Raw genomic sequence first — 13,208 nt, forward strand, 5'->3', positions numbered from 1 at the left:
ACCTTCCATGACAGATAGAAGTCCACCATCAAAGCCAAACCACAAACATCATGAATAGTGATGATTTATTATTAAATCTACACTGTTGGGTACCTGATCTGCTGCGTTTGTGTATGACAAGTACATTAAAACAGCACCATACTTTTATTTATTTATTTATTGAGGACCTGATAGGAAAAATCTGCTTCAGTACCAGCCTGGAAACACCTTGCTTCATGTTCTGTAAATATGCTATCATACAATTTAAAAAAAAAAAAAAAAAAAAAAAAAAAAAAAAAAAAAAAAAAAGCGAGTTTGAGTACATTTATTACACAGATCATTAGAATACTTAATCGCACATCTGGATGATGTGTTGATTCTGTAAAAGTAATGTTAGATGGTGCAGGAAAAACAAAAACAAAAGAGAAAAATCTTAAATTCTATATAAATATCTAAATATACAGTATTACCTTTGTCATGATTTGACAATCAGCCATGCTTCTAATGAAGAATCAGTTTCTTGTTAAAGGAAAAGACTAAATGAAAAGGTTAAATACTTTTCATTACTTCTAACACTGGCATGTTTATGCAGCTGGAAGTCGAGAGAAAAGCAGCTGATGAGATGATTCACTTAGCACGATTACATGCACAGCTGGGCCGAGCAAAGGCTGAACTGGACCACTGTCCTTCACCCAGTATACATGCATGGTAAGCAAATCGAGTTATTACAGCAAAACATGTCCAAGGCCGATGCTGTGGACTGCGTGGAAATAAACCTAAAACATTCTGTTGCTTTTTCATTTTCTTTAGAAGATCAATGTACGTATGTTAAGGAAAGCAGAATTTACTGCACTTCAGAGAATTTCATTAGATTATTCTGCGACTAAAACAAAATCTGGCATTTATGAGAGAAAACACTGGAAATGATTTAAGCCACTGAGTGGACAGAGAGTCTTAACAGGCTGCTTTTCAGCACCAATCTGTAATGTGTTTAGCCGTCTGACTAAAGAACCAGAAAAATGTGAAAATGAGAGCAGCTTTATTGGGAATTCAGTATTAATATACACTTAACGCTTTACTGCTTCTAGACAATGACAGAATTTTGGAGCATGTGCAGAGCACATAGGCCCATTTGCATCCAGCGCCTCATGTACATGCAGGATTTTCCCAACTTCCAAACAGACTTAATATGGTAGCATGGCTATGCGATTTCAGTCATATTATAATTTTAAATGAATTTTAGAAGTCCAGTTTTGGTCTAACACCTTTTCATTTTGTGTGTCATGTAAACGTGCTGACTGTGAGTCTAAGTGACTGGTAGAAAAAAACAGTTGCCATCCAGTCATTCTATTAAAAAAAAAAAAAAAAAAAAAGAACCCAAACAAGTCTCAATCAAATAAAATACAAGATCTAACTGGACCCCAAGACCCTCTTACTAAATTTAGTCCCACCCTTACAAAAGTTGAACAGAAGAAAACAAAATCACAGGTAGAAAAAAGAATGACAAAAAAGACAAAAATTGTCCGTCCCTAAATCTTCATTCACACATTTTTCTTTTTAAATCAAGTTTTTAGAGTATATATAACCTTTTAGCATCTGTCATTTATTCTTTAACAGATATAGAAATAAAGATCTAGCAATGGAGAAGGGAGGATGGAGGTTTCACATACAACTTGACACGTAAATGAGCGTCTAAAGAGAAAGTTGATGATGGCAAAATGACAGCTTGAAGGGACGTACAACACCTTTAAGGAGAAGAAGTGGAGCTAGCTAGTGGCAAATGGCAGGAGCAGCTCCACAGAGTAGTTATTATCATTATTATTATTACTGTGGTCATGTATGAAATAAATAAAACAACCGTCATGAGCGCAGGGAAAACCACACATTCTCCTCCCTCCTTGCGCCAGATGTAAAGCAGGTGAGTTGACTCTTCTGTAAGTCTGTCTTTTCCTCCTCTCCCTCTGCGAGTCTGTGCGATTCATGGAGTATTGATATTTTCACAGGTAACCCCACTCAAAACAGCTTTAATACCTGGAAAACCACAAAAACAGCAGCTTGCATTAACGCTGTGAAAAATATGAAGTAAAGCAACTTAAAACAGGTATTGAAACACAAGCTAACACGTCCCAAAGCTAACATGTTTACAGCTTAGACTGCATTCCACAGGTTTCAACATGGTTCCTGTACATATTCTGCTACTCAGGCAGGAAGAAAGATAAACAACTTCACGATTAAGGAGAATAATGATCAACAGCTAAGAAACTTGCAATAACCTGCAAATCTAGACAGCAGACAATACAAGTCTGCACACTGCAGTTTTACACGTTGCAGGCTGCAATCTGTTTATACACAGTCTCTGGCTGCAGTACCTAAAATTCCTTGCAGTACACCATTTTTGATGCGCCACATGACAATTAGTGCATATATTAGACTTTATCACAAAGAAGCAGGCAATTAAAAACACATAGCCACAAGCTAAGTAATGGATGCCATATCTTTCTGCCTCTACTATTCCAAACGTTACACATGTAGCCTTTAAACAGAATTCAAACTTGTACAGATTGGTTTTAATACCTATAGTAGTTTGGCTTAAAGGGTCCATTCTTATTCAAGCCCAGATACTTGGCCTGCTCATCAGTCAGCTCCGTAAGATGTGCATCAAATGTTGGGAGATGTAGGCTGGCTACATACTCATCTGCAGGGCAGGAAAGAAACATGTTAACATTCTCCAGGAATCTTTAACGGATCATTTAAAAAAGAAAACGTGAGTAGTAGAGAGTGATTTATCTGATTTCTCCCTCTGCTGTCACTAATACCTCGTATGCTCATTTGTCTTTTCTCATCACAGTCCTCTCCTGTCTCATGTTTGTGTCAGTGTGCTGCACTGACTGCAGCAGTCGCTGACAGTGTGACCTACATTTGCTTTTCTTTACTATGCACTGCTCTCAGCAGCTGAGAGACGGCTAAGAAATGATAGTGGTAGTGCTGCAGACGAGCTTGGAGCTGCATGTACGCACACATATGTGGTCAGACACAGGATTCATTCTACTGTCAATGATTCGCAACTGAAGGACTCAACACTGGACTGAGCAGATGAGGCTGTCTACAGCAAGATGAATGCAGTGTGCCTGCAGGCTTTCTGCAGGGCCAAAACAAACTGGCTATTATCACTTCCTCTAAAAGACTGTGGGTGGTGGCGACTGATCTACCTGATATACATATCTCACTGGTTGGATTTTCTGTTTTAAGTATACTCTTCTTGTATTTTGTGCTTTTTGTCCAAGCACTGCACCAGTAAGGTTTTAACTGAGATCTTACCCATCTTCTTCGGCAGCAGATAAACATCCTGCTTGTAGCGTCCTTCTGGGGCATTGTAGAGCTCTATCAGAGCCAGAGCCTGATAAGAGACAAAGACAAGAGTTACCCACCTGCCCACTAAAAAAAAAACAACAACTTTGTTTCATTGTGTTCAGTCGTGTAAAGAATGTCCCAGATTGAACCATAGTTTACCTGAGTTGTCGCAGTGATAGAAAGCACAAATGTGGGCACAGTGGAACAACTCAGGTTCAGCAAACGACCCTGTAGAGGGAGAAAAAACGAAAAAGATCATAATATGATAAAAAATATTCATCACAAAAAATTTGAAACAATTGGCTGCACATTTCCCTTAAATTGTACTTAAGATGTAACTAATTGTTTTTCTGTTATTGTTGCTGTTGTGGATCCTGCAGAGGAAGCAGAGAAACGTTTTGATTCTACAATGAAAGCGAAATTAAAACTGCTATTAAAATGCATCCCTCATTTACACAAGAAGATACATTTGAGAAATTGTGTTTTCACATGTTGAAGCTTTTTGTATTCTACATTTTCCACTAGAGAAGAAGTTGCTTTACATTATCAGGCTATGACTCAAAACCAAGTTTTTCCTGCTGATGTAACTTATCAGATTTTCTTTTACAGCTGACTGGATTTAGAAATTCTGTTGTCAATTCTCACTTTCAAATAAGATTTTCAAATCAATATTTGCTCCAAAATCAGATCTATAAACAACAACCTGATGGGTAAAGGCACTCCTATTTGTTTCATAGGCGTTGCCATTCAACAGAATAAAGCATAAAAATTAAAACAATATAAAAACCAGACAAAACACAATTTCAGAATTTCTTGTCTCCATTTGAACCTCAGAAGTTACCATTTCAAATAATTCATACTAAAAGGTATTTGGTAAACATGCTGTTTCAGTAAAAGTCATTTTCTTATGAAGGTTCAAGTTAAGACGCTTGCAGTCAGGTAGAACTGTGAAAACCAAAGAGGCTCTGCAGCTCATGCAGGTCGGCTTGGATAAAAGCATCTGTTAAAGGACTAGCCTAGCCTAGCATAGCACAGCACAGCACAGCACAGCACAGCACAGCATAGAATAGAACTTAGACTGCAGTCTCCTAAAACTTTTTATTGTCAGATCGTATTAAGATGAAGCAGGTAATGTTCACAGATAACTGTTTGAACTTACATTACCTTATGACTCACAAAGGAATGCCAAATAACTCCTCAAATATTCATTGTTTTTAAAATCAGTCGCATTATAAATTTAGAATGCCCTTTTGTTGCTTTAAATAAATGGTATTTTCAGAGCACAGCTCTATTTTGGTTCTGAAGTGTTGAAAGTAGATTTTATCAGGAGGCAGGTAAGGGCTGAGAAAGCAGGTTTACTAATGAAGCTGAAACCTGCTGCAGATAAAATGGCTTCAGACACAAACATGGACTTGCTAGTAATCTGTCGGACCCTCCTGAACTTCATGTGTACATACATACTTTCCTGTGAGATGTCAAGTTTTACATTTTTCTTTTATTAAAGACACACCAGAGACAACAGAAATCCGTATGTTGTCTCCGATGTCCAACCACATTACGGTGTTTCTGGCCCAGTTCAGTTGCATTGATATGATCCTTTCATATATTCATAAACGTGTGTGTGTTTTCATGTGTATACCTCTGCCAGCAGGACTATCCTCTTGCCATCAGGCCAGATGACATGGTCCACCTGAGAGCGCACTCTCTCCCAGGTTAGTTCAGGAGTCCGCAGGCTCGCCTGTAAAATGATCACGACACCTGCATTTATAGATGTTTAGCTGCTTTATTTCCAGACCTCTTATTTCTGTTTGACTGGGCAATTGTCCATCCATAAACCTGGGTCAAAAGTTCACTTGGCCTATAGTTCCTTTCAGATCTGAAGTGATTCACAGCTCCTCTCATATGTGAACAACTTCCTCTACCATTTCCACCACATCCTCCAACTATTGTCTTTTTAATCCCACATTTTCAATCCCCCTGCGTCACAGAATAAAGTCAAAACACCACAAACCTCATCTTTGTTGTGTTAATGCTGCACTCACAGCATTTCAATCTGCATAAATGCTGAATTAAGTCTAAAATTAAATATAATCCTGAACCCATTTTATTACTTTACATCAGCTCTAATGGTGTCACAGTATGACATTAAACAGTGGGATGAACTGTCATTAAGGTATCTGGAAATATTACAAATAGAAAGGATGCTACACTCATCCCAAACTGAAAATGCTCGCGTCATTTTAATACCTGAGAAGCATTTAGTTTTGACCATCACTAGTGACGCTGTCAGTTACCACGGCAACAGAGAACAATCAAATCCCAAGGTAAAGTTTTACAAACATCTGACAACAACCCACGCTGTTCTGATCCCTCTTGTTTTCTGAAAGAGTAACTTGCTAAAAAAAACAGTTCATTCAGAGTGTGTGCAGACTGACCACATCGATCTCTGTGTTGGAGTGCCCCATGTTGCAGACGATGCAGCCGTTCTTCATGCGGTCGAGGTGCTCTCTCATCACAACATTTTTATTTCCTGATAATTGAAAAGAAAACAGGAGAAAAATCTGGTGATGAAAAACAACTGTTTGCGACATTCATGGTTTTATTACTAACATCAGACTGGAACAAAGTTAAATAAGGCTTGAAATGTGATTAACTGTTAGCATTATTCACTGTTTATTCACAGGGGTGTGTGACCATACTAAAACTTCTGCATGTCATACTTTCTACACTTCACAACACAATGAAATGTTATGAACTAAATTCATCATCACACCATTCATCTATAGATTATCTTTCCTGTTTGGCTGCAACCACAGAAACTGCACTTTGCCGCAGGCCTGCCAGCAGCATTAGGTAATGAAGTAGGGACAAGTAATTCTCTGCTTCAATTCAGTGTTCACCTTCCCGGCCTGCTGGGCTGAAACCTGATTAGTAACTGCAGCAGAGTGATTGCAATGGCTGAATAGCCATCTCATAAACCTTCATAAATGAAGACAGAAAACTTTGACTTACGGTTTTGTGCCTAAACACACAATGCAAGTTCTCTGTGTGTAAATGATGTAATTATTTATTTATACATCCTTAACTGTGGATCATATCCCAGCACAAAGGCCAACAGGACAAATCCTCATACGGCAGCTGAGAGGCAATTAGCAAACAATCTAATAATTATCATGCAGAATTACTTTTTAAAAAAAAAGTCAGCAACCAGAACTGAAGGAGGTTCTTTCTGCAGACAAGCAACCAACCTGTGCAGGTGATGACAATATCCACTTGTCTGATGACTTCATTGAGCTTTACCAGCCTGAAGCCATCCATGCTGCAATTGGTTTAAAGAGAAGAATGTGTGTAAAGTTAATGCAACGCTAATATTAAGAGAGCTTCAATGGGGAAACCCAGAATGCTTACCAGGCCTGCAAGGCACAGATGGGGTCAATCTCTGTGACGTAGACGATGGAGCCCATAGCTTTGAGGGCAGCACAGCAGCCTTTTCCAACCTGAGGACAAAAAGGCATCAAGGAAACAAAAAAATATCACAGCAGAGGCTAAAACTGCCCTAAAATGCATATTTGTCTAATTTTAAAATTCAGTCTTCAGTCATTTTTGTGGACAAAAAAATAGTTGCTACAATGTTTTTTTTTTCTTTGTTTTTTTTTCCTCAAATTTCACGACAAGATGAAGCCGTCAACCTTACCTCTCCATATCCACACACCACCACTTGTTTTCCTCCAAACATAACGTCCGTGGTCCTCTTTAAGCTGAGGACACAGAAGCCATTATAGTACTGACACATTATTAATTATTCACACTGCAAGTGTGATTAAAGGAAGGTGTAATTGCTGTGTATCGCTTAGTGTTACACAAAACAACTAAACAGTCAGAGGTATAAATCATAACTGTAAAGTGGGAGTGTCTTTTTTTTTTTTTTACCCATCTAGGATGGATTCTCTGCAGCAGTACAGGTTGTCAAACTTCTGTTTGGTAACAGAGTCATTGACATTCATGGCTGGAACACACAGCTTCCCTGCCTTGGACAGCTGGTACAACCTACAAAAACATAGAAAAGAGAAGTTATATAAACACAAAACATAAAAAAAAAATAGATGTGAAAGCAGTTTGTTTGCTGAAAAGAAAATTAAAAACAAAATAAATGAAAGGAGCAAAAAGAAAAAGCCATGTGATAAAACTTTGATGTAAAGGGATTTTTTTCATGAACGTCAGTCAAACGGTTTAATTTGCAAATGAAAAACTGTGCTGCAATTTCACAAAGCACTGCATTTATAGAAACTAATTTTCACCACTAGATGGAGATGTTGCCACATCTAAGAATGCATGTCTGGTGTGCAAGTTTATGTAAATCTGTAAATCTCTAATTTAGAGTGACATAAAAATGCTTTCTTTAAAAGCAGTAAGATATAATTGTTCCTCTTAGCACAAATATAGCAAAACAAATGCGTGAATGTAAACTAAATGTCCTACCTGTGCACACCAGTAACACTCTCCTCCACAATGCCCTTGATCTTTTTGAACATGTTGGGATATTTTTTGTAAATCCAGTGAGTCAGATCTCCACCGTCATCCAGGATCTGACAGTCAGGGACACAGATGAACAGAAGAGGGGGAGGAAGATTAGCAGAAGATGGAATAAGGAAACAAAAGGTTAATGACAAAAGGGTGAAAACTTTCCTGTGGTTTAATGGTGAAATAACACATCTTAGATAATAAGAGAATATTCAAAAGAATCAACATACATTCACATCAATGTATCCTTCTTCCTGTATTTTAACCCACATTGGCAGAAACGACATAATTACAAAGCTGAGTTTTTTACTCAGTTGTTTACTGTGTTTTGGTTACTGTAGACTATTAAAAAATAATACATCTGCATTAAATGTTTCTAAAAGTTCTTGAGTAATAACACTATTAAAAACAGAGGTGTGCTACCATGTTTGGTTGCCATCCTTCCACGTTTACGCAACGATCAATGCACCACCAGAAGTCGTCCTCTGACTCACCCTTCCATGCAAATACGCTGAAACCTACAGAGACGGGAAGTGTTGAATGCACAGCTGACAGAAAGCGTGATCATCACAGCATGACATGAAGAAAGAAGAAAAAGAAAAAAAAAGGAAAGTCAGGTGTCACATGCAGCAACCCTGAAGAGCCTCACCTCCCTCTGCCAAAGCAGCTGCAACTTCATTCTGGGTGGAGTAGATGTTGCATGCTGCCCATCTGCACTGAGCCCCCAAAGCTGACAGAGTCTCCATCAGCACCTGAGGAGATCATTTGATTTATTGTTGTAGCTGCTGCAAGACATCCAGGATGTATTTTACCTTCTCTTACTTACAGCAGTCTGGGCGGTAATGTGAGTGCAACCCACAACCTTGGCACCAGCAAGGGGTTTCTCCCCCTGGGCTCGCTTTCTCAGAGCCATCAATGCTGGCATCTCTGAAACAGAAGGAAACACATACACACATTCATAAGTTCATACCGGAATCAGCTTGATGGTTAAGGAATTCCCATCTTTAATCCCTTTAATACTTCAACACTAATCCATTGACTCATCCAGCTGAAAGAGTTACAGATGCTCTGGATAAAAAGGGGTGTGTGTGTGTGTGTGTGTAGCCCTCAGGGTTCAGCTGAGGCTTTGTGTATGTTTTATGCTTCAGCATTTGCATTACATCATTGCATGACTTGTTTGTAATACAATACTGGAATGTATACTGGTTCACACAGACTTGGTTTTAAAGCCCAACATTGCTTTATAAAGTGTGCACGGAGAGCGTTTTGGTTTACCTTGCTCAGCAATCTCGATCTCTCTGCGTCCAAAGTCGGCCTGTTTGATGTTTTTGATGCAGAAGTCTCCGTTGCCCTTAGAGTTCTTCTGTTGTTTGTCCCGAGGAGACGTCTCATCGTCCGAGCTGTCAGTGTAGGATGCCGCTGCAAATAACCACACACTGCTGTCAACATGTCACGCACAAGTGAAGATAGTTTTAGTGCCACTAGAATATAAGTAATTACATGTTTTTGCCTGAGCTGGACTCTTATGTGTGGAAAGAAAGCACAATGGAGCTCTGCGTTTGGTTTTAGTTGAACAAAACCAGCTTCATTCTCCAGCCTGTAATCTGACTTCAGTAGACCATAGCTTCTGGACAATGTGTTTTAATTGATTATAAAGCTGACGGCTGAAACATTTCCTCTAACTGTTTATAGCACAAAGCAAAATACAGGCTGCATCTACACAATAAAGTGAATATATAAAAAGAAAGATCGTAGGAAGCTGTCATTGCATGTCTTTAAGATATAAACAGAAGACGCTTATAGTCTGTGTCTGAAACTAGCATGCATGGTTCCTGTGCTTCTGGCTAAATCACTTCAGACGTGCTTCTTGTGTAGAGCTGGCATTTGATGGCAACATCATTTGCCATCTTTCAAGTTGATGTGGCTCAGTATAAACTATAAGCAGGTGTAGAATGTCAAGTTTTTTTTTTGTTTTTTTTTTTTTAAAGTGTTTTGCCCCAATATTTTTTCTTTCAGTTTTACTTGGTCTGACTCGACCTTCCCGCCCAGCCATGCGTGCACAGCATGTACACATGGATGATGCACTGATGGCAACCCTTTCATCTGTATGATTATTTAGAGAAACAAAATGCAAAAAAGGGGAGAGCACTGGTTAACCTATTTAGATCCAATGACGTGCATTAAAAAAAAAAAACGCACTATTTATCCACAATCCTCCCTTCACCCCTAAAATACTACAAAATGGTAAATTGTGCCTACATTGTTCAGTCTAAAACAGAAACACATACATATATTCCAGCTGGTGCTCAATGGGTAAACCAAACTGTGCTGACAGTCACAACCTAGGATGACACTGGCACTTGCATGGAAAAACTGGCAGTTTAATAGACTGTTATAATCAGACAATAATAAAGGTCCTAATGTATAAAACTAATATAAAGTACTGCAATTCAAAGCTACAGCAGCTATAAGGTCACATATAGCTTATAGTATACACACGATGTATGTGGAAACTACAGAAAACGAGAAATTAAAGTGACACAAGCACATTAGGTATTGTTAATTTCTAAAATTAAATACAAAATATTTAAATAACTGAATATGATAATGAATAGGATGGAGTTACTGCAGGACATACGTCTGTTTTTTCAATGGAGGGGCTGAGCTGTTTTTAATAAGTTTCCTTCTATATGTATTTAAGGTGCAGCCAGCTGAGAAATGAAATAACAGCAGTTCAGCCAGTCAATACAAGCCCTGTGGTTTTTTTTACAGCTGTTAAACAACGTTAAAGGTAAGTACATACAGTACATGGTCATGAAGGAGAATGGATTAAAATTAAAGAAAGAAAAAAAGAAAACACCTGTCAGGACAAATATTCATTTGAAATCTCTCATCTATCCTGACAGGCAGAAGGACAAGAAATCTGTGAGCCGAGGCAATCGTGATTGTGGATTCTGCACAAATAAGATTGATATACAAAATATGCTTTAACACACAAAATATAGTATTCCTTTCACATTGAAACAAAAGGTCTTCACAGCTAGTTTAGCATGGTAAGTTTAAGTTCATAAACTTGCAGTGATTGCCTTGACTTTGGTTTATAAACTTGGTCCTGTTTAAAAAAAAAAAAAACACGTTAACAAACCTATATGTGCCTGGTGGTGGACATGCTGTGGGAACCAACACTGTCAAGAGTCACTTTCATAAAGAAATCTTTCCAACTAAAATCTCAAAATCCCAAATCCAAAGCAACATCTCAGGTTAATAATAATCATAATAATAATAACAACAGTAATAATAACAATGATAATAATAACAATGATAATAATAGATTTATATTGCACTTTATTGCTGATGGCATTAAGCAATACGTGCAGACACATTCTTAGATGAGTCTAAGAAGTTATCAACAAACATTCCACCATCTTTGTTGTTACAGTGTGTAATGTGTATGTATGTTTGGAGTCACTTTGCAACTGTGGATATTTACACATACACACAGTACTCATATCAGCACAGTACAGAACCGCATCTTCTATTCTCAGTGTGTTGTAAAGAAAACACAGCGACCTCCACGGCATAATGTGCTGCGTACTGCTTGCTCTCGACAGCCATTCCCCTGCACATCCTCCTACACATTTCAAGCTGGGAGAGCCAGTCTCTAACAGAAAGCCCCATATGTGCTTGTTTAAATAACTATGGAAAAAGACCTGCCCAGATAGCCCAGACTTCCTCCTGAAAATCTCTGGTGGTCGTGTGTGAGAACAGCTTTTCATTAAGGTGCAGTATGAAGGATTTTGTAGCTCAAATCAACTTGGAACAAATTCACTTAAATTTCACAGGCAAGTTGATGCCAGGTCAGTTTGGACTTTTTCAAAGAAAAAACTCTCAAAGGTGAACAAATAATAAGTGCATTTTGGATGCTTTTAGTCACTTTCCATTAGAAAAACATCTCAACCATTTTCTCCACTGAGGCTGACTGGTGCTGCCAGCAAACAATAAGAGTGGTTTTGCAAATGTGCTAGTCGTGCCAACATGCACAATTTTTTTCTTTGTAAGAGAGCAAAATACTGAGAGCATTTTTAAGCACCTGACCAGAGTGACCCATTCCAACCATCCAATAATACTGACAGAAGGTCCAAATGATCATCTGCCGTCCATCTGTCATTTGTACATCATATTTCTGCAAACAGAGGTTGCATCGTCCACATGGTTTTGCAGATTAACTCATCATGTTAATGGTGTCACAGTAGATTGTGACTTCTGACACACAGCAGGGTATCAAAAAGATGCAGTCCAAGCAGCTTAAGCTGTGCAGCATTCAAACCTTCCCAAAGACTCCACTTTTACAGTGCTGAAAAGAGTAAAGTCTCCATTTTAGACTTTTTTCCTTTCAGCACAACAGAAGAGGAATTTTGGAAATGTCTTAAATGTCCTAGTCTAAAGACTGAACAAGACACGGATGTTAGCAATTTCTTATAAGTACAGCATCTTTGATTGTTTTCTCCCTCTTCCTCTGAACAACATTTAGAGCCATGTTGGCTCGTGACCATCTCCTCTCCTTGTGTGATTATCCAGCAGATGGATATACATGTTTATATCAACTTCACCTTGTTATTCTTAGCAGAGCCTGTCAAAACTTTTCCTCTCAGCATTGTTGCCTAAGTCAACTGGCATATCTCATCAATGGAAAACAACACGATAGAGGTTATAGTTGCTATAGAAACAGATTTTTAAATGCTCTCATCCAAGTCTTAAGCTTTAATAAGTCATTGAAGCCTTCCCCTCCACCTTTATTACTTTGACTACACATACAAATCTTTTATGTTTCCATCCTGCCACCACTACAGTTAATATCCTTGATTTAGACCTCCTGTACCATTCAATCTTGCATGCTTCGCAGCTCTCACTGTTCATTTTTGTCCAAGTGGACCACCAGCAGCTAAACCTCAAACACAGAGCCTACAGTCTCATAAACCTCAGGGTCTGAGTGTGAGATTGCGAGACAGAGGGACAAGAGTTAGTTAATGAGGAAATAGGTAAGGTCATTCAACCATTCATCCAGGTGGAACCCAGCGGAAAAGTGTCATTACACCGGAATGTCTGATAAGGGATATTGAACAGGAGCCAGACGCTGCATTTACCTGAGCTGTAGCTGTCTGTGGAGGACTGGGAGATGGATCGGGACAGAGAACGCCGGCCTATCTTTGAGGGACGCTTGTTGAATTCCTGTTTTTGGTCAGCGAACTGGATCTGCAGAGAGAGAGGGAGGGCAACTGAATTTCAGAACTCTGACAACACCTATATTCCTACACGTGCATTGTTACATTGTATTTTAAACCATAGTTGAATTAGAA

At 38.6% G+C, this 13,208-nt stretch overlaps 1 protein-coding gene across 2 annotated transcripts in view; it reads right to left on the bottom strand.

Moving 5' to 3' along the window:
* Window positions 1-301: 301 nt before the first annotated feature.
* Window positions 302-13,208, bottom strand: part of ahcyl2b (adenosylhomocysteinase like 2b) — a gene marked incomplete at its 3' end in the record, with an annotated part of 34,933 nt that continues 22,026 nt past the window's right edge. Inside the window, exons 2-17 of one of the 2 annotated variants that reach the window (XM_079263252.1) lie at window positions 12,996-13,104; window positions 9,127-9,270; window positions 8,678-8,778; window positions 8,501-8,603; window positions 8,275-8,369; window positions 7,810-7,916; window positions 7,261-7,377; window positions 7,025-7,088; window positions 6,739-6,827; window positions 6,579-6,649; window positions 5,766-5,860; window positions 4,970-5,068; window positions 3,490-3,558; window positions 3,298-3,376; window positions 2,554-2,674; window positions 302-2,010 (exon numbers count right to left, since the gene is read on the bottom strand). In XM_079263252.1, the coding sequence (XP_079119378.1) occupies window positions 2,004-2,010; window positions 2,554-2,674; window positions 3,298-3,376; window positions 3,490-3,558; window positions 4,970-5,068; window positions 5,766-5,860; window positions 6,579-6,649; window positions 6,739-6,827; window positions 7,025-7,088; window positions 7,261-7,377; window positions 7,810-7,916; window positions 8,275-8,369; window positions 8,501-8,603; window positions 8,678-8,778; window positions 9,127-9,270; window positions 12,996-13,104 (1,470 nt within the window). Of the gene's footprint in view, window positions 2,011-2,546; window positions 2,675-3,297; window positions 3,377-3,489; window positions 3,559-4,969; window positions 5,069-5,765; window positions 5,861-6,578; window positions 6,650-6,738; window positions 6,828-7,024; window positions 7,089-7,260; window positions 7,378-7,809; window positions 7,917-8,274; window positions 8,370-8,500; window positions 8,604-8,677; window positions 8,779-9,126; window positions 9,271-12,995; window positions 13,105-13,208 lie in introns of those variants that run through there. The other variant, XM_079263251.1, reaches the window with a different exon arrangement.

The sequence above is a fragment of the Telmatherina bonti genome (genome assembly GCF_933228915.1).
Source record: "Telmatherina bonti genome assembly, chromosome: 23".
In the NCBI taxonomy this organism is placed as follows: Eukaryota; Metazoa; Chordata; class Actinopteri; order Atheriniformes; family Telmatherinidae; genus Telmatherina; species Telmatherina bonti.